A 22498-nucleotide genomic window follows, 5' to 3' on the forward strand; every position below is an offset into this window, starting at 1 on the left:
CGTATCTCCATGTCTCTTGTTAGACTTAGGCTAACATTGTAGAGCCGAAGTAAGTACAGAAGGGAAAATTCAGAGAACCAATATGAAACAAACAGGGTTTCCCCCTAAAAGTCTTCCTTCTCTACCCATAATCAACACCAGCTGAAACCCATTTAGACTGAACAGTCAGGATTGATGTATTTGGGAAAATTCGCATCATTAACATCCTCAGAAGTAAGAAGCTGGAATTTAATCTGTTTAGAGAGTGTACATCAAATTACGGTCCTCCAACTTTATTTGCAGCTTTTAAAAATGCATTTAGAAAGCAGCAAAGAGAAGGTCTGTCACTATTAAATTTTATTATTTTTCTAAACAATAACAGATGCTCATATACAAAGGAGGTCAAAGTGTCTGCTCCAAAGAACTTGAAAATCATTCTAATTTTTCTGCAAACAGCAAAATGTACATTTTCTATGCAAGGAAGCTCCACACTTCAGCTGCATTGATGTATACCGATACTATAATGAGCTACTTGCATTTGGTCAAAAAGTCATGGCAAAGCTAAAGGAAAAGTAATTTGAACAAGAGAGCAGAACAGGGTTGAAATGGCCAATTCTTGAACTTTCAGTTATCTCTGAATCTGCATTGAACTACTAGTGCAAAACCTACAGATGCGCAGAAACCTTGCAAAGCAGCATATCACTGATGAACACTTTTGTTTTAAGTCAGCTTGTCCGAGGTCAGACGCCTCAGAGTCTGCTGCTTCACAATGTCACTTACTGTAAAGATCACTACATGGAATGGGACAATGCCACTCAGTGCCCTTTGCCGCAGTTTTCTGGCAACAAACCTGTGGTAAGAGTGATGTTTGTCTTCTGCTTTTAACTTAATGTCCTTCCCTGGGAGGCCGAAGGTCTTGGGGAGTAGGGGGCTGGAGTGCATGCTAGTGACGGGCACTTAAGTGTTGTGTTCAGAGAGTAGTTTCACATCGCTGTTCTATGACCATTCCCTGTCCATTAAGACAGTGATCCTGACCTCTCTAATCAGTACAGACAGGTCCAGACAGGGAGTGATGTATAAAATTTTGGAGTCATTAATATTAATTTTTATTTCTGGAAGGTCCTTTAGTTAAGCAACACTCTCTTTGAAGGGTATAGATTCCAGAACTGTACCCTATTTAAATCTGTTTTGAACATTTATTTTTAATTATTCAGCATCATCAATATCCTTGATGTGTTCATTGCAGAAACATAGCCTCCAAGTCAAAATCTTATGAGGACAGAGATACAGAAAATACAAGAGAACAGGATAGCTAGGGATGCAAATTAGTATTGTTATTTTAACTAATAGTACTTTAATATGGATAGTCTAAATGCCAAGGGAGAATAAGTTGGAGTTAAAATTTTGTCCTTGCTTTGGGACACGTGCTTCATATCGTCCAGCCTTGATGTCTTAAGTTAGGTAAAAAGGAGAGAATCTGAAACAATGAATTATGAAAGGGAAAGGCGAAAGGCAGGAAAAATGTCCCACGGAAGGGTGGTTTTGCTGCAACAAGATTGCAAATCCACAGGGGGTAATTAAGTAGCAGACTTGTACAGTATGTCAGATGTCTAGCATCCAAACAAAATCATTTAACATTTACAGCTCAAGATTTAGCTTGCTCATATGCAAGTTTTTGTTGTTTCTTCCAAAAAGAGAAAATATAGTGAAGAAAATCCTGAAGTAAAGGAGAAAAATTAGCATTCAGTGTCTTGTAGCTCTTTTAATGGCTGACATAGATTTTTCTTAAACCAAACTATTGTTAGCCACTACCCAACCCGCATATTAATGAGAAAACGAATGCCTCTCTAAAAATTTCAGCTACAATGTTGCCATAAAAATCAATACATGGCTACGCACCATGAATACAGACACAAGCTTGCTTCCAACAGCATGTCTTGACATTAATTATCATAAAGCTAACTGGAGAGAACTTCCACTTCTCCGTGTTAAACCTATTTTGCCACACTTTCCTGCATATCCAAGGCCATGCTTGCAAAGTCGCATTACTTTAAATGAATTGTGATAATACCATATGGCATATAGATCATCTAAAAGAACAGTACTTTGCTGGATGGGTAATGTGCTATGGCGTGATACCTGCAAGACACTGCAGATAGTACAAATTCATTCAGAGGCTAAAAAGCCATGGCGAGGCTTGTGTGGCACTGGCAGGGGCAGATGCAGGTGGGACTGAGCAGGGAGGGGACAGCCTTGTGCACAGCTGGGATTGCATGTGGTGGCACCAGGGTGCATGCTCCACTGGCCACGACTCCCAGGGGAGGCTACTCCAGCAGAGCCCCTCTCCCAGTCATGCCACATCTGCTCCCCTGCTCTATATTTCAGCAGGTAGGAGCCCGATCTGGCTCCCACTGAGGATGAAGAAGCACTGATGTTGCACCCGGGGCATCTGGACTTCTGTCCTCACAGCCTCTCCTGAGCCATTGATGCCCCATTTCAGTTCATTCTCATTATAGGAGGAAACACCACCTGCGCAAGAATACTGATGCTCTGATTAGCTGACCAGGAACCGTGTTGCTTAGCAGCCCATCCCTCCTGGTTGATCCCCGTTGTCCCAACCTAGGCAAAAGATATTTTGGATTGAATGCTCCATTGCGCTGGAGGGATGGCACATTTGAAATCTCAGCTGAGCTCTCACAGAGGGTAGCCTGCAACCTTAACATTCCTGTCACGTGCTTTTATTTACAGGTAGCACAAATGGAAGGGAGGAAAAACAGGTCTCATCATTATTGTGGCTTGATATATGCAAATATATTCAAGGTGTAAGGTTACCCACTGTGCAGAGACACCTGTAGTATTTAGGGGCAATGGATGTGTTGAGTTTCTTCTTTAACTGAGAATCTTCTGGCTTATGTTGGTTTCTTCCCATTCTTAAAACATGCATTTTTTAATTTAATTTTCAAGACTTAACCTTGGGAAATTGCCTCTCCATCCCCTTAGCACTTTCTAAGGAAGCCACATAATTTTATGGCTTGCTTCTCATAAAAGATACTTTATAACCCCTGTTACCCAGCTTGTGGAGCAAAGTCAATGTTTCAGCAAGTTACTCTTTGGAGATTTTAAAAGGCACATGATTGTTAAGTCTTCAGTTTGCTAGAATGAGCTGTGTAATTAACAAAACTGGAAACAAAAGAGTATCCCTTCTAGAAAAAAAAAATTAAATCATGAAGATTCAATTACATCTAATTATCTTAGCTATCAGTGCAACTCAGTGAAATCATCAGCTAGTATACTTGAATAGCCAAGCATCTTTGTTACAGTGATCACTACATGTGATTAGCAAGTACAAGCACAGCAATCATCCGCAGTACTTAAAGTATGACCAGCTTAGTATCCTAGATCAAAAAAACACATTTATTGATACAGAGTCGACTAATGGATTAAATGGAAATGCATCCCATTCCTCTAATTGAATATTTGGGACTTAATGTTTTCTCATGCAGCATCAGAAAACTCACGGCTGACAGTAAGAGCTACTCCTATCTGACCCTTCTGAAATATTTCAGACTTTGAAGAGCAGAAAGACAGTAAAGCTATGGATAATATTGCATAAATGTATGCATCTCTACATCTTCAGGTCCAATGGTATCTATATGTAACACCTAAATAGATTAATCCTTTTGCCTTTTAGTAGGGAGAGATTTTAAAGGACTCCTCTTGGCCAGAATACAGATAGATAGTAGCACTGCTTTTGGAGTGCATCTGTGAAGGAGCCCCATATGTCTGTTCCACAAGAAAGCCAGAACCGCTACAGTAGCAACAGAAATACTCTCTTGAGAAGGGCGAACCAAAAATCACAGAAGATAAATCTAATAATTTCATTTTAGGCTGCCTGCTGATTTAAACCAGAAATACAAAGTATTTTTGTAAACATTCAAATAAATTTTGTTTTTTAATATGCCACTTTCTGCAGGCTTGGAAGTGGGTTTTAAGTCCTATGGTATTGCACATCTGTGAAAGAATTGTTAGATTTTGGAGATTTCGACAGGAGGTGGTCATTACTAAGGTATGTAACATAGCACGTCTGCGAAAGAAAACCCCACGTTATGTCAATTACCTTTTTATCTTTTACAGGTAACTTCTCTACATCGCAACCTCAGTTTTTACTCCTAGCTTCAGCAGCTCTTCCATCATTACCATGGTTTCAGCCAAATATTGATTTTAGGTTTTGCATTTATTCCAATACCAAGTCCATAAGACTATTCCATACGGGACCAAACTTGATTGATGAAGTACCAGACTTTATACCACCATAACACAAACATCTGCGCAGAGGGTCTCTCTTTTTAATGAACTGAAACTATGTTCCACTGCAGTAAATGCCAGAGATGCCCTCAACTTCAGTAGGACACCTTTTTTTTTTTTCTGGAGGCTTCCAAAGAGATTAAGGGTTATATTATCAGTTAGCATAAATAGTCGAAGTTTCATTAATGCCACAGCAATAATTTCTTCCAGTTGTAAATATCTCTGTGTGCTAAGGGCCTATTTAAGTCACAGCAGAATGGATGGGGAACGCTGCTATTGAAGCAGCCACGTCCATATGTATCAAGCCAGCGATCAGAAACAGGCTTATCTTGTGTGAGGGGCAAAGCGTACCGGCTACGTCTTGCTGCTGATTTCGCAGAGTGGCTGCAATCCGAGAATCTCAGTATACGATGTGTGACATATAAAACTGGCTGCTTAACTGAGATTACCTCTTAATAAAAGTATATTAGAATTGAGCTCACTGGGCTTTTTTCTTCTTGCCAAATCAATAATAATCCCATACCTGTTAATCGTGTTACATGAGAGTAAAACTGCGAAGTTATTCCAGTCTGTCGAGGAATACTTTTGCAAAGGCTCTGCTAAGACAGAAAGCTGAGAAACTTAAATTGTTACAGCCTTTCCTCTGCCTCTTACATGCACAAAACAAGCTGCCCCATGGTATACACTCTACACGCTCTCAAGCTATCGGGCAGCAACAGCACTACAACACGCAGTTTAGGACATAACCTACCAGACGTCTAAAAACTTCTGTGCATCCCGATTTGCATTAACTTGTGGCTGAGCTCAAGTAGAAATGATTGCAAAGTCACCCATCACCTAACAGAAACAAAGAGTTACTCTTCTGAAGGAAAATAAAACGGGTCCTTTTATTATTGTTTAGGTGGTGACACATTCCTCGGGAGTCCTTGAGCTTCACATGAAGAAACGTGGCTTTAAAATGGGACCTGGTCAATACATCTTTCTACAGTGCCCCTCTGTCTCACATCTGGAGTGGCACCCGTTCACCCTCACCTCAGCTCCTGAGGAGGACTTCTTCAGTGTTCACATACGGGTTGTCGGGGACTGGACTGCAGCCCTCTTTAGGGCCTTCGGAGCAGAGGAAAAAGCTTTCAAGGAACTGTGGATGTTACCAAGGTTTGAACAACAAAAAGTACATTTTAAAATGTTAATTCTACATTTTAAAATAAATGTTAACTAATTAGTGTTGTGTTCTTTACGATATAGTATTAGATCATAGTTCTGAATCCATAAATACACCGTTACACTAAAAAAACCCCACAAATAAACACAGTCATGAACTTAGGCCAACAGCTACCAAGAAGACGGAATGACTAACCAAAGATTTAAAGTCCATACCAATATCTGTATCTGTGTCGCTATCATCTAAATCTGTAACATTTATATCTACACTTAAAGACAACCATTTTGACAGACAGGTGCTTAAGAACTGAATTAAAACAACACTGGAAGCTGTCTGCTAGCTTCGTGCCTGTATGCTTATGCTCTGATGGCACCCATCATGTGCCATCCAAAATTCCAGCTTTTCCCTTTCATTTACTTGGATGTTTGTGGCCCCGGAAACTTCTGCCTGAACCTTGCTTCTTTCCAACAGTCTCCCTCAACTCTGCCTGGTTTCCAAACCCTGCTCCACTTTATAAAGGTTATCGGCATTCAAATTCTGTATCATCTGAGGCACCTTAATCCAAGAAAAAGGTTGATGCTTCATTCTTGCAAGTCAGCAGGGCTCCTCTGAAGTTAATGGAGCCATCCTGACTTACACCAGCTAAGTATCTGGCTCTATAGGTAACGGATTCAAACCGTGGAGCTCCTTGCAGGCATAGTGGAGATTTTCAGCAAAGAAGTGCCCAGCACAGGATCATTTCAATTCCAGTGGAGTGCGTAGGGTCTGGGACTGAAGGGACTATTTTCCCTCTGGAAAATTACTTTTGATGAGGGAGTTCTAGTAAAACTGAACAGCAAAAGTCACTTGTTTAACTACATTTATATAATGTAATGGGACTGGGATGCTAAATGACATTCTCCTAAAAAGCGTACAGACACCATTGAGTTACAGAGGTATACGAGAAGGTGGGGGCAGAGAAGAAAGTCTGGTCCAGTCCTTGCATTATATCAGGTAATAAGAATTAGAAATGAAAGATGTGCCTTTGTTAAAGGCAACTGGAATGAGAAGTATGCCGTTTCAGCAGAACTGGAGCAAAATGGCCCAAGCTGATTGACAGCCAGTGTAAAGAATGAGAAAGAGAAAAATGTTATCAAGTGTTCCTGGCCACAATGCAGGGTTGAAATTAACAGTGCTGTCATATATAAAGACTCTTCTTTTTAATCTTGTTAGGGTGCCTAATGCCATCATTCAGTTGCTTTCCTGCAATATATTAAAAAGAATATTTCAATAGTTAAGCTAGCAATAAAGCAAAAAACAAGTCTTTTTCAAAGGTTTCAATATCTAAAGATAAACACCAAATTGGTGGTTATATTAAAAAATAACATATAGCAGAAACTGAGCAGAAGACAGAAGACATGTAGCAACTGTATGATAAGGTAAGGTCCTAAAAATAAAATATGTATATTGTAATTAATAAAAGAAGACTAAAATAAAATGTATGTGCATTTATACAGGTAGCAAAGCCAGTTAGTTGTGATTTCTGGCCAATATGAGAGATAAGACCATAGAATAGACTATTCCTGTGAAAATAATCAAGTTTCATATTGTGCTTCTTTGGGATTTTGGCTCACTTAATTGCTGCTTTAGCACATTGTCCCAAAATCTAACTCTCTTACAGTCAGGAGTATTACACAATCATGCTGATACCAAATGTTTAAACTTTAAAAATAATACAAGAATCCATTAATGTTACTTTTCCAAAACTAAACACTTCCCTACCTTCCCAAAAAGTATAATGCTTCTTTCTAATGAAATTGTGTAAATGGATGCAAAGAATATGGACAATCCAATCATAGCTAAAAACAGTCTACAGCTCTATTTTCTAATCCTCCCTTGGCAAATGCAAATTTAATATTTTTGTCACTTTTTTTACTATCTTCTTACCTTCTTCCAGCCTCTCTAGATCAAATAAATTGGTTGTATAGCTCAGTTTCTCTTTCTCTGCTTTCTCCTCCCTACAACTCTGAGTCTTCATATTTGGCTAAGCTCTCTAGCTATGGCTCAGCAAGGTGTTCAAACCAATGATGGGATCTCTGTCATCTGAGGATTTAGGAGCAGACTGATGAGACAAATCTCTGTAAGGAATGATTCAGAAATAATTGATCCTGTATTGTAGCACAGAGACAGATTAAAGAATCTCTTGAAATTCCTTCCCGATCAATTTTTTCTCAACCTACTAACGATAATAAGAATTTCTCCCAAGCCCATATTGAACTACATAGAAAGCTTACCTGAAAGCAGTTCTAGGGCACTTTACATACATACTCTAATTTAGCCATACTTTACAGGAAGTTTTCAGTGAAGTACAAAAAGTACAGGGCTGGGCAATACCCTGAACAACACCCTACATAGAAAAAAAAAAAAAAAAAAGATTATTTTGTTTATACCTGAGGACAGATTTCCAAAAGTTATCCCCAAGTAGCTGCTTCAGTTGCTACTGCACTTGCAGAGCATTTGGAATATTGAAATAAAAGGGACAAATACAAATGAAAGGTAAAATGTTTGCTAGGACTTCAGGTACATGTTAAGAAAGCAACAAGAGGGTTTCAGATATGTTGTGTCCCTGTATTTGTGTGTACCGTTGCTTGGTGATCCCTTTTCTTTTCCTGTTAAAATAATTCACTCTTTCTATGTCTGCATATTTGTTTGTAGTATTTAAGCTGAATTTTAAAGATAATTCATGCAATATAGAGCACGAAATAGAAAATCTGTAAGAAGGGAAAACTCATTTTTCCTAAGTAGTGGGTGTTAGTGAAACCATCTTCTAGAGCACTTATGTTATTTTAAGACAGGCTGGACACAGCACTCCAAAGTACTGTGTGTATTTACATTCCATGTTGCTAGAGGAATGAATCTGATTATTTAGTAATCTTTTTCATCTCTAATTCTGACCAAAATGAATGCCTCAGCACCAGCAACATTGATTATAGGAGGCAATAACATAAACATGCATTTCTCCTTACACATTTTGTCTTTATGTCAGATACTAAGTACAGCATTATTGCCAAAAATGTATTTCTGAAATATTGGTTTTTCAGAAAGAGATGAGAAAATAGTAGTTTCCTTGCATATGTTGACCTCTTTCTTGCTTTCTCTTTTATTACTTTAACACATATAGAGAACTTTTCAAAATGATTAATATTATCTGTTCCTCTCTACTTTGATATATACAACACAGAAAATAAAGCTCTGAAACAGGATGCTTTTCAGTAATTCATAATTAAATATGCAAATTCAACAGCTAAATTTGGACATGCAATTATATGACTAATCACATTTCAGAAAGCCAGAAAATTGCAATTGCATGCTTAAATAGATGGCCAGGCCCCAAAACCACATGGGTACTCTTGTTCTCTCACTTCAGAAAAGAGAGTTGCTTTGCTATTAAATGGCACCAAGTGAAAATTAAATGGTTTTTTGTATGGGTAATTTGTGTGCCAGCTCAGACATGCCTTTGATTTTAACAGAAATTCAGCTTTGAAAATATGTAGCCCAACAAATTTTAACCTTTCATTTTATATGTTGCTGACCCTTGACTTGTTCCTGTAGACTGGCCGTGGATGGACCATACGGATCTGCAACCACAGATTTCTTCCACTACCGAGTGAGTGTATGCATTGCAGCAGGAATTGGAGTCACACCATTTGCCTCTATTTTAAAATCCATTTGGTACAAATGCTGCAACCCCAATAGAGCACTGGTGCTCCAGAAGGTAGGTGTGAAAGTTTATTATTCCATCAAAAAGTTCCACAGATGAGCCTGTTTTGCCAGGTGAGAGAGGCAATTCAGAGCTAAAGACCCACTTGAGTGCTTCAACTCAATCACAGAAGCAGTCACTCTCTTTCCAGCTGCCTCTGGAGCTGCTGTGGGGTAGTGTCTCCCGAATTCACTGTCATTCATGGAGGAAGAAGGTAGCCCTAGCTGCAGTGCTTTTAGTAAAATCTGAAGAATCAGATTTTCAGTCGCAACTGGAGATGTGGCATGTCTTTCATAGCTAGACAGAGAGCTAGAAGAGAAATCTGTTCTCTTTCCTATGAAAAATAAATCCTGCAAGGTCATCTCAGTCAAAAGTGAAGGGCAGCGCTTGCTCCTTATCCAGCTGCAGGTTTCATGAGGGCCCTTTGGCTGCGTGTCTTGGCCTTTAATGCTGCATTCCATGACCATTAGCTGCTTTTCTCACCTTGTGAAGTCAGCGTATTAGCCAGCATAGGAGGAATAAAAAAAGGCATTTAAGCTCTGGGTGAGATGCATAAATCAAGATGCACATAACTGCCTCAAACCACTTTAATTATTTTGTTGAAAAAATATATTGGGGTCTGTAAGGTACGGCACCAATTAACTTAACATACTCTTGATCTGCTAACCTGTTATACATCTTCTGCTATGGATATGTGAGGCAGCACCGGTGAGGACAGGTGAGGAAGAGATAATGGGTGAAGCAGGGTAAGGGGTAAGAAGGTAACCAAGCAAAAGATCAGCATTAAACATTCACTTCCCTATCCATCATGGCAAGTGGTAGCTTGCGGACCCTACAGCCTCTTTTAGCTCATTTTCCAATGTAAAAGCTGAATCAGGAACTGTTGAACATTTCACATTTAAGGACACATGTTGAAATTGCATTGGAGTGGACAGGTCTCTGAGAGGGTCAGTACATACGGAGCTGATTGCAGGACCAAGGGGCTGATCTTTTTAAATGAAAGAGTGTTAAAACTGGCATCTTAATGACAAGCTGCCACTGAAAAAGCATCTGGGATTTTAGTAACTGAGGAGTTGAGGAAAGGTTCAAATTGCCAGGGGGGATCTTTGAGGCAGAAAAAGCACTGAGAAGAGAGGGAAATAAAAATATGTGCTCAATGTGAAAATAAGTGCATTTGCAAACACTACAATTGTACCAGAATGACCTTTTCCACTGGAAGGAGAGCTATATATATGTACATACATGTTATATATGTATATTATGTATATCCTATACGTATACAAATAAAATTGTTTTTATTTTCATTGCTGCTGTTACCTTAAGAGGAAAAGAACAGATTTTAGCTATACATTGAGAGTATAGTATACCTTAGGGTGTTCATCCATAGCTTACGGAGAATCTTGGGTATGTGTGCCTGCAAAGATAAATGCATGGTGAACTCTGCCATGGTTTGCTGTTATAGAGTTCAGTTTTTCTCAGTTCCTGTGAAATACAAAAGTATAATGATTTCTATATGTCCTTTCTCTATATCTTGGCTTCCTTATTGGTGCAGTGGGAATAGTGATGCTTATTTTTCACAGGTGTTAAGAGGCTAAATTTCATCGGTGCTCGTAAAATATTTGAAAGCCTGGATGAAAGGTCCTGGGCAGTTCACAGCATTACTTAAAAAATTTAGCAGTCATCTTAGTAAGAACGATTAATCTCAGGGTAGCTCCACAATTTTTTTCCATTGGTTAAAAGCCTCCACTTGTGGTATAATTACAAATAATTTAATCTTCCTCAAAGTATTCAGCACTCTCTTTCTGCCATGATGAGTACCATAGAAATGTCTATTAAGGAAATAAATAAGAGGTTTTTCTTTTTTTAACAACTTCGTTTTGATTTGAGTACAGCTATCATTACGCTTATTGAACTAATATTTCTTAGTGTTGCCCACATACGGTTGAGATATAAATACTCATAGCTTCCATAATGTCTGCAGCTGTATAATTTAAAAAACCCAGCAAATCAAAAGGAGTACACATTTATCTAATTGATTTTTCAAAATTAAATAGCCTTAGAGCCTTCATTTCCCTATCATTTTTTTTTTTTTTTTTTGCAGTGAGGAAGGGCACTACTGCTAGTCATGGCTGGAAAGTTTCTGCTGTCTTTATTTATGCATAAGATGATCTTTTTTTCACATCAGTGGCCTCATTTTTCAGATCAATTGAATTGCTGAAATTGATAAAATTATACTGATCTATCAGATGCTAATATTAGCAAACATCCACTTTCTCTTTTACTCTATATAAGACATAAGAAAGGTCCTACCGAGTATCACCAAAGATCCATCTAGCACAATATCCTGTCTCCAACAGTGGTTTTTCATGAATGCCTAGGGAAAAGTATACAGACCAGAAAATCATACGGTGGTAAGTCTTTAGTGGACACTCTCACCTTTGAGCAACTGTCAGTTCAATAATGTCTTGATACTTAAACACAGAGCTGCATCTCTGTGTTTTTTCCGCATGAATTTGTCTAATTTCCTTTTTAACCCATATAGACCTTAGACAACCACAGCCTGTTGTGGCAGTAAGTTCAGCTACACATTGTGAGGAAAACAAAACCAGCCTCTTCCATTTGCTTTGAGACCCACCATCCTTGCCCGGGGTATCCTTCTGCTCCAAGCTCTACCACAGCCTACAGCTTTCTCCACAAAACATCTTCTCCTGAAGACCTAAAAACCTGGGCTCTTTTTGCTGTCAAACATAACCATCTTTCTGAGGTGCGTTTGAGGACAGTTTAGTCCTCTTTCTTCAGATTTATGAAATCAAGCCTTGTTCTGCATTTATACAAAAGGCTGCTTGTTGCCACCCTAGCTCTAAGTCAGTGCATCATGCGGGCTGCCAAGCCCCTGTCCCCTGCACGCCCCGAGCTGCGGGCACTGCTGTGCCTTACCTGTAGTAGCCCACTGGATTAATTACTCAGGCTGAGGAAGATCTCTGATCTTCTTTGGTACACTACAGCCTGTGGGTGCTGTAAGAGCTGGAAGGACCAGGGTTTTGCAGGGAGGTGCCCAGCTGCAGGTCTAAGAGTGCTTTGCAGGGATCAGTCATGTCTAAGAGGGAGCAGCAAGAGTCAGGGATGCAGATGTCTCCCTGGGCATCCCCTGTGTCATCACTTTTTACACCCCTTTGGTTAAAAGCTGGCTTTGCCCAGAGCTGCAGCTCCACCTCTGTCTTCAAGGCGCAGGGAGAAACAGATGGATGGTCATCAACAGATAATTATTAATGACTTTCCACGTGGCAGAAGCTGATTTACAAAATGTGTTCTTTCACCTTACAGGAAAGAGGTATTGGAGCTCTTGCTCTTGTCTGTTGTACAAGATTCAGGATGTGGGAAACCGAATGATAAATATGCATGCATTGCAAGGGAGCAGAGTATTACAGAAATAAGCGACAACTCAAAACCCTGCATTACAGATCTGATTAATAGCAACACTGCATCTAACTCAATTTGCAGAAAGAGCACTTGGAAAATTTAAGACAGTTTACTTGGGCAAGCCATCAAGCTGATGAATGTAGTCAATGGGGGTAGGGTGGGTGGAGACTAATGAAACATAAATCTAAAACAGATTTTTAAGGGTCCTAAATAATTGCAGTCAGTTAATAGTATTAGGCTTACAAGAAAAAAAATACAGGATTCAGAATAATTGTTTAATTATAGAAATGCACTGATGCTGGCTTTATGCTACAGTTTTAATAAGGATTAATTTTATTGTGCATTGATTGTGTTTTAATTATACATATAATATGTAATGTGATTCTATGGGCAGTCAGTGTAAAGAAAGGAAGACTTCTTTGTAAACACCATTTATTTTAACATATTACACTAGAAGTCCTGTTTGATCTAAGGGAAATGGAGACATTTTACCCATAGGCCATCTTTCTTCACTACCTCTTTTCTTTCTCAGATTACAGTCATGGCCAAAAATACTTCTTATAATGACAGTCTGTCTTCATTACCAAATGCTCTCCACCTCTAACATGAGTATTAGAGGCAGTGCAATAGGTACTGCTTCAGCAGAACCACACCAGGGATGAATTTAAGGAATTTCTGCCACTTCATAAAGCTACAATCTTTCTCAAGAGGACCCAGCTCGGTTCGACTGGCTGTTACCGTGACAGCTAAGTCTGCAACCAGCTAAAAGCACTCCTTCAAGCTCCATAGCTTGATAGTCTGGAAACCAATCCCCCATTTCAAAGACCACACCATCTCAACTCATCAGCTAGCTTTTCTTCCTCCTTCCACATGCTCCCGGTTGCTACCCTATGCACAATTCATTATTTGTTTAGAAGCTCATGCCTCCTCTCCACACAGATGCACTAAATACACATTTCCATAAAATGAACTGCTGAAATAAGATAATCAAGTAGAGGCTGGGGGAAGAAGTTTCTCACTACAAATCAACAGCCATGGTGTGATAGAGACTGATAGCATTCAGTGGGCTGATTTTTGAGGTGCTGAGGATGTGGAACAAGTGAGGACTTCAGGATTCAGACACAAAAAAACACGTAAAGGTTAAGGCTATAAATCTTATCTAGTTTTGGTAATTTAAAATACTGCTGCTGTTGGTCACAAAAATGAAATGCTATAATCAGTAGGCTTGCTTTTTCCTCATATCCTATGCCAGTGTAAATCAGCAGTAACCCCCTATAAAGTGATGAGGTTATATGTAAGGCAAAACACTGAAACAGAAGGGGAAAAAGCAAACAGCTAAGATGGTTGCTACTAAAGTTCTGAAGACAGTCCTATTCCTGGGGTGTAAAAATACCCCACTTAACCCTGAATGCTTTATCTCTGTTTTCTGGGATCATACTTCATTTATATTTCCTACAGAAACCACAGATGGTCCCTTACAGTACACTCAGATCTAGGATACATCCCAAATTACTGTTTAGTCTCTTTCACCAAATCTCCAATGAAGCATGGTGTTACCACATTTTTCTCCCACCACCTTACCAGAAGTCTGACAGCCTAGTATATTAAACCTTCGGGAAATCTCTTTATAGCTTACTGGTTTCTTCTCTGATTTTTCACTTCAGAAGTGACTAATATGGATCTTTATCTCATTGATCCTATGGAAAAAGGCTACAAGTTCCAAAACATCAGAATTCCCACACTGATTGCCTTGGGACAGACCTTCTAGATTACCATTGATATTGAAGTATAATAAAAGACAGAGGGGCTGGTGAGCGCAAAGAAAGATGAGTTGGAGGAAATTAAGGGATTTTGCCACAAAATAAAAATCACAGTCACAATAAAACAATTCCAACCATCCCTTTGTTATAAGCTTATACATTATCCTCTGTGCTGTTCCTTCTTCAACTGAAATTGTGTAGTTTTAGGCTTCCTCCATGTTTCTGAATGATTTCTTTGGAGGCACTACCAAAAAAAAACCCACTTGAGGTCTGGCACCCTCTCTCAAAAGTAACAATGGATTGTGTGGCAAGAGTTACAGAATTAGAGTTACAAGAATTGCAGTCAGATTTGTCTTATGATTGTGGTTCAGCCAGGCATCAGGGTAGTGCCTGGGCAGACACCCAGGGAACTTCAGACGTTCATCCCCTGGCTGGTGCAGGAACTCCCAGTCTAGTAATCTACAGAGCTGGACCAGCTCAGGGCAAGGGACTGTACTCCCAGTCCCCTTTGCAGCACAGCACTGGTGGAGGAGATTTCCAAGTGGGAAATTCTGACCATCTTGAAGACTCCCTAAGGTAGCTCCTGCTCAGCCTAGGACAATGTATGTCTCGGTGTGTTGCTTAAGATCCCAAGAGGTGAATCTCACCGTCCAGAGACTCTGCAAGCAGTTCCTGCTGCAAAATTGATTAACTTGTGCACAGATAAGACATTTGCAAATGGTCAGCAGAAACTGTTCCTGCAGAAGTGGTCATACAGGACAGTCTTTTATACATAGTTAATTAGTTAGAAGATGCTTTGTATGTAGCTGAGACAACAGATCATGCACATGCTGGAGTGGTCACAATGGCCCCTGGGCCAGCTGGCTGGAAGAACCATGCAGAAAAAGGGTTTGGGGGATTCTCACCTGATCCAGCTGAAGATGCCACAGCAAGGACTCTTGAAATAGAAACTCTCCTCATCATATGGCAGTGACTAACTGTCTTGCTTGAAAGATTTATTCCCTATGAAAGCATTACCCTATGCCAAGATCATTAATAAATCAGATTTTTTAAACAAAACAAAACAAAACAAAACAACAAACTCTCTGCTGTTTGCAACTGACTGAAGAAGAGGAAAAATAGACAGAAATAAGCCATAAGAATGAATAAAGGATGGAAAATTAGCCTCTCAGTGACAGATCCCAGGAATGTTTGGTTTACCAGGGAGAGGATTATAGGGTCACTTGATCCCAGCCGGATTTCTGCCTGGGGAAGAAAACTTTACTAACAGGCTCCCCAGTCCAACAGGAAACTAAACCAAAATCCAGCATATGGAAGATGAAGCTAGAGAAATCTGGATTGAGAAAAACTGTGTAAATATTTCACACAGAGGAGGTTTTCAATGAATAGAAAACCAGTCATGGGGTAGTGGTTCATTTTACCCCTTTGGCAACTTCAAAATTAGTTTCATGTTTCTTTAGAAATTCTATGCTCCAATTTAAACAAGAAATGCATTAAAAGAGAAGTAGGGGCATCCTGTAGCCTGTTTTATACAGGGTGTCTGACTTGAAGAATATAAATGTGTCTTTTGACCACATCAACTCTTAACCTATGGTATAAGGTTCTGAGAAACAGGATTTCCTTGCTTTGGTGCTGAATGAAACTGACATTCCATTTTAAACATGACTGAAAATAAATCCAAGATTTCAAAGAATAATCAAATTATTTGCAAGAAATGCAGGGTTAGGTATTATAAGTCAAAGTTGAGATGCACTGGCAGGGGGAGATGAGAAATGTGTTACATTTCCTATCTTCACTAGCACATTAATATATTCACTCAGTGTTTACAATGAAAGTGAAATTTTCAAAAGATAGAAACTACATCATCAAAATTATGTGTAATTATGGACAAGAGTCACACACTATGTGGTTAATGAGTTGAGCCAATCATTAGGAAGTTTTATTGAAAGTTTGCTTCCTGTTAAATCTTTCTGCTTTTATCTGACAGGTTTATTTTTATTGGATTTGTCGAGACCCATCAACATTTGAGTGGTTTGCTGATCTTCTGTTCCATTTGGAAACAAAAATGGCGGAAAAAGGGAAAAATGATTTTCTAAGTTATCACATATTTCTTACTGGCTGGGATGAAAGTCAGGTAATAATGAAACTCTTACAAGTCTGAGTTAATGTACCTTGCTTTTCCAGTATGGTAACATATGGAACAGGAACAGCTGAATAAATGATGGATGAAGCAGAGAGACAAAGAACTGTAAATATAGACACCAAGCCGTCTGTTTGCATCTCACATTTATGAAAACAGGAACAGAGAAATCAAGCCAGTGATCCTTCCAGTCCTGTATCTTGTCTTGGGCAGCACTGATTACCAGGTGTCTCAGAGAAAAGTGCAGAAAGCCTTTCAGGAGTTTGTGAAGGGACATTTAGTCCATGTCTTTGGATTGGTCTTTAAATAGATTCTGGCATTTTTGTACTGAAACATGGAGGATTGTATAAAAAGTGCCAGTTTTGTTTACTTTTATTACTTAACATAATTTCTGTTGTTCACATTTATGTCCAGTACACTTTTGAAACCTGCTGTGCTCTGAACATTTTGGCAACAAACTCTATGGTCTAACTCATGTCTGAAAAGACATTTTCTCTGATTGACTTAAATTTTCCATCTCATAATTTCATTGGATCATCCCAGCTCAAGGATCATCCCAGCTCAAGGCACTTAATCCTTAGACAGGGTTGGTTTTATTCAACTGCTTTAGCCTTTACCTCGACTCAAATGAGTTCATTTTTTCTCTCTCTCTTTATTTTAAATGAATCACTCAGATCACGCTGCAATCAGTTAGGCACTTGCCAGAAAAACTCTCACAGGAAAGTCTTTGCTCTACTCTTTTATTTCCTGCTGTCTTTGTTGAATGAAGGACTGTCTAGTAGAGATTTAAAAAACAGATTTCAGAGAGCTTTTCCCTTCCTGCCTTTGCTGCCACAAAAATAAAAATAAAAAATAAAATTGTTTCTTTCTGCTTTCCTTAGGGTTTCTGTCAAGTAATGAGGTATGTGCATAAAGCTGTATTCAGAAAAATCTGCTCCCATCGTGAAGTATATGGCAGTTATAAAAACTACCACTCTGCATTAGCAATATCACAGGGTATTACCTAAAATGTGCTTTGAAAGAAGCTATTGAGGAACCTAACAAAACACAAAGTCGCCCTCATCTCTCAACTGTCATCATCCCACTTCCCTCTTGGGCAAACATCAGGCCAGAAATCAGGAAAGGAGACAGCTATTCTTGCTGGTATGTCTGACTCTCCACTTCTATGCCCTGCACTTTCCTTGAAGTGCCTCCTTCTCTTCAAATCACATCATCCAGTCTCCTGTCAGCACTGCCTTGTTATCCTTTGCTGCTGGGTTGGTGACAAAGGAGAATCCCTGAAGCTGTGTTGCCTCTGCACCTAGACTGGTACTGCTCTTGCTCCTGGATCCCCCCAGCATCCCACCTCTAAAGGGCTGTGGGGAAAGAGGAATACTTTTCAGTGGCTGCTTCTCCTACTCTGACCAAGCTCCTAAACCTCTGCTGGATAACAGCTCCACCTTCTTCAGACATCCACAAAGCTCCCTCATCTTACAGGTCTTACTTATCTTTAGTAAATTCCAGTTCATCACTTCTCAGAATTTGAGCTTCAGCAGCAATAATATTTGGATGATGCTTTACTTCTTCCTTAGCAAACAACAAAACCAACATTCTCCCCATTCTCTTCCTGTCTCACCACATAGATGACCAGTAGTTGGGTGAAGCTGAACCCAAGGATGTGCACTTTACAACTTCTAGTGCACCCTCCACCACTGCCAGGTGTTTATTTCTCAGGCAATGTTTTTTCAATGCTTCAAGCTCTTTGTAGATTCCACGTTGGCAACAGATAGTCAAAATGATATAGCACATGTCTGCCTCTGCCTGGACAAGAAATCATATTTCAGCCTATTGCTCCTTGCAATGCCCCTGAGATTCCTAGGCAACTTTAATGCTGTGAGCTATAGCAAGGGCTAACACCAAAAATCCGGGAAAACTTCCACTTAGTGTGAACAGAAATAGCCCATCTTCTCAGTGGCACAATTTTTCTGGAAACAATTTAAAAATCCTGCAGTTCCGTACCTCCAACTCCCACCAAACACTTTAAGCTCTTTCTTAGACCACTGCAAGTCCTTCATGACATTGGCCCAAACTAACAAGAATCTTTTAGAAACATGACCTCTTGTGACAACTGTGCTTGACCAGAATAACTGAGTTGTTGAGCAACATGGAAGACTCATTAGCACCAGAAATATACAATAATATTCCCAGGAAATGGATCTAAATTTCAGCAATCACTTCTGCAAGAGATAATAATGATGCTTGGCTCATGCTAGAGCCTGAACTAAATGCAAAGCCCATTTTTTAATGTAGCTTTCCTCTGGCAATTTCTTGACAGTGCTGGTAACTGTAGTCTGTAGTGAAAATAAATGCATTTTCACTCCTACACAATAGCAGCAGAATTAGGAGACGGGTGGTTTTGTTTTTAAAGGCATCTGGGAAATACTAAGATAGCACGGTAATAGGCACAGGACAGGAGCTAAGAGACAGTAAATACCTATGAAAAGCAGGATTTCTTTTTCTTGGCACTGGCAGCTGAGCAGCTCACTTAGTTCAGTGCTTCACCTGAGCTGATCTACTTTCTGCACCTGCCTCCACCAGAGAAGAAGGGTCAAAGCACTCAGGGTTTTTACCCCTGCTGAGCTGGTACATCCACTGTCTTTTCCATCAGCAGCAGAATGTTCTGCACTTACTTAAGGTGCATGTAATTGCTAATACTTATTGTCCAACTCTGATATAGTACGCTTTGCTCTCTTTCCTAAACTCCAACTTGGCCTTAAAATGGTGACTGTTGCTTAAGGATCTGCAGTGAAGAAAGTGTAGGGTGAGATATTCAAAGGCTGAGGAAAGGTTTGGGAATCTAAGACCTGGCTGTAAAAGTCACTGAGGCACTTAGGTCCAGGCCAGTAAAGACAGATAGTTAATCCCAACTCATTTCAAACATCCCATCTCAAGAAACTGCACTCCTCTGAGATCTTGGACACTTTTACCATTCTAGTAATGTTGTGAACTCTTGAGCACTCCTCTCCTTTCCTCTCCTGCCATTCAATAATTACCTTTCCTTTCTCTCATTAATACTTCAGTCTTTCACAGCAAAGCAGCATTATTGCTTCCTCCTCTTGGAGTGTATGTTGTTAACTCTAAAAATTATTATCTTGTAAATTTGTCTTTAGGCTACTCACATAGCCCTACATGATGATGACAAGATAGATGTAATTACTGGTTTGAGACAGAAGACCTGCTATGGAAGGCCAAACTGGGACTATGAGTTCAAGCAACTAGCTGAAAACCATCCTAGGTAAGGCAGGTTGGCTTCTAACCTTGTTAGGTAACTTCTCTCAACATAAACAGTGGGAGAAGGGGAAGGCAAACCTTTCTAAATGACCCTTTTAAAATAATTTAGTTTTTTTGCTGTGTGGAAAGAAGATTTATGCTTAATGAAGCTTTTAATGAAGAAATCTCGGAAAGAGAATGCCAATAAAATCTAATTTTTGGACAAGAAAATCTAATATTTAGAAGTATTTCAATATCCTGGCCTTTGTCCAGATATAATTGAAACACACAATCCAATTACTGTTCTGCACAAAGGACAAAGTAGCATTAATTTCCCTTGAAGATGGTTATTAAAGAGATAAACTGTGATTTTTTTTCTTATGATGTCAAGGATATGTTTGTTCCCCTAACATATTTGGCTACTCTTGCAAGACTGTGCTGTTCTGTTATTAGTTCATCTCTGCTGGCAAAGGCAGTTCATTTGAACTTGGTGGATTCGCTAGTGGTCTGAGAAAAGCTTCTTTGTTCTGAAAGCCTTTGAAGCAAGAATTTGAAATATTTTGTGTTCAGCAGTAGAAAATTCCAGAATCTTTGTGACTCTCTATGATTTCCTAACATTTACCTGGTAATGCAAAATAAAGGCTTGCACTTGGGAGACAGAGATACAAAAAGAAAAAGAGGAAAACTTTTTTTTTTAAAGATGAAAAAGACCCAAGAAAAAGCTGAAAGGGAGGAGATCAAAGAGAATACAGTAAGCTACAAGAATACCATAAAATTGCAAAAATAACAGTAATAGAGAAATGACTTGATGGAGGTCAAAATAAATACAATCAGGAAATGTGGAAGATTAAAAATAGAAGGCCGAGAGTAGAAAATATGATTTTTGAAAGACCTTTTATAGGGATTCTATTACATAAACAGAGCTTTTAAAGTTATAGTTGAAACATTACTTTCTTTTACTTTTGTTAAGTACAACTGAGAAAAATCTAGTTTTCTGATGCCAAGGGAGAGAGATGGGCATTCACTTTCTATACTGGATCTTGTGGTGGTTCCTTTAGAAAGCCAGTGCCAAAGTGACAGAAAAATCTGCTTTTGCTTCTGAACCAGGTGCCCATGTTTTTAGTCAATGTTGGACCTTTTAAAGAAAATCTTGCAAAAAATAAGGATTCCTTATGAGAAAAAAATACCCTACCTTTCCTTGCTCTGAGTTACAGAAGGTTCAAGAGGCAAAGAAACTCAGTTTCTACTGTGTGATGGAGCAATTAGCTTTTACAAACTAACTACGTTTTGGGTCCCGGCACCTAGGTCCATGGTGTTTCCCTTGGCTGCAACAGTGTCTTTTAGTGAATTAGCAGGAATATACCACTCCAGGTTAAACCTAGTACACTCGAGCGCCAGAGCAATATGGGCGCTAATTCTGGGGACTATGGCTTGGGCGCCAGAATCATATCTACAGCCCCTTCTTTACAGGAGCAAACATTTTGAAATTCATGCTGTCACTTGTCACTTGCACTGTGTTTATGTAGATTGAGCTTCCCCCAGTAGCACGGTACATGTGTGTGTTTGTGTGTACATGTATATTTTTTAAAGCAATATGTGCTGTGTACCTAGAAGCAAAACCTTCAAGGCACTTTGTAAGAAGTAACCAGGTTTCCAGCTCCCTGTAACAGACGTGCACTTCTGAACACAATCGTTACCATTGGTCATGCTCTTATTTTATAAGAACTACCTATTAACAAATTTTATTATTAAGTCAGCCATTTAAAAGTTGTCCATCGGTAGAAAACGGGTGGGGGTGGGGGTGGGACAGGACAGATGAAAGGGGGGATAGAAGTAAAAACTCAGGAGTAACTGAGAATTTTATGTATCTTTTAGCAGAAAATAAAAAAATTAACTACATTAACTCAGTTGGAGAAAAAGCATTGAATATTTTCAGCCCAAGCACTGTGTTTGTTTCTGATTAAGAAAGCTACAAAGATCAAAACCAAAGAAGCACCATTTAAAAGTTTGTGACCTCTAATATAGCAATCCAAATAAATAATACAGTGAGACATAATAAACACTAAAACATTAGAATAATTTTACTGTAATACTTTGTGAGAGTAACACAATTTTTTTCAAACGTATTTCACAAAAAAAAAAACATTTCAAAAGATGCAAAGCCAGAGGCAGCCAAAAGGTACAGTTTATCCATTTACTCTGCTACCCTCATGTTTTTGTTGTTATTGCAATTACAGCAACAGTATTGGAGTATTCTTCTGTGGACCCAAGACTCTCTCTAAGATCCTTCAACAGACATGCAACTTATATTCATCAGTTGATCCAAGAGGAGTTCAGTTTCACTATAACAAAGAAAGTTTCTAGGTTGTACTTTCTAACTATGTAATAGGTATTACCAGATTGTGTATTTTTTCCTCACCTTCTCCTGTCCTCTACTTATTCTGCAGCATTCAGGCCAGATGTTAGGAGCTGTAAACTGAAGTAGGTGTGTTGACTTCAGTAGAAAAATGCCTTCCTATGCCAAATAAAGACGTGGAGCCCATCCTTAGTCTTTCCTTCAAAGAACTGAAGGGCCAGTTCTCCACTGCTTGCTTAATGATGCTGTAAATCCGTCTAGAGCTGTGTGAAAACAAGCACAAGCCACTAACCTTTGAAGAAAAAGGTGTGAATAAAATGGATGCTTAGAACTGTACCTCACAGTTGTGTATGATCAAACTACTACTGCAGGCGATACTCACATTCCT

General features: G+C 39.2%; 1 protein-coding gene across 1 annotated transcript in view; it reads left to right on the forward strand.

Annotated features, from left to right (window-relative positions):
* Positions 1 to 22118, forward strand: part of NOX3 (NADPH oxidase 3) — a 38917-nt gene extending 16799 nt beyond the window's left edge. The window contains 7 exon segments of the mRNA XM_037392560.1: positions 705 to 834; positions 3953 to 4045; positions 5186 to 5439; positions 9038 to 9200; positions 16353 to 16499; positions 19655 to 19779; positions 21992 to 22118. Of these exon segments, the coding sequence (XP_037248457.1) occupies positions 705 to 834; positions 3953 to 4045; positions 5186 to 5439; positions 9038 to 9200; positions 16353 to 16499; positions 19655 to 19779; positions 21992 to 22118 (1039 nt within the window).
* The last annotated feature ends 380 nt before the right edge of the window (positions 22119 to 22498 follow it).

The sequence above is a fragment of the Falco rusticolus genome, chromosome 6 (genome assembly GCF_015220075.1).
Source record: "Falco rusticolus isolate bFalRus1 chromosome 6, bFalRus1.pri, whole genome shotgun sequence".
In the NCBI taxonomy this organism is placed as follows: Eukaryota; Metazoa; Chordata; class Aves; order Falconiformes; family Falconidae; genus Falco; species Falco rusticolus.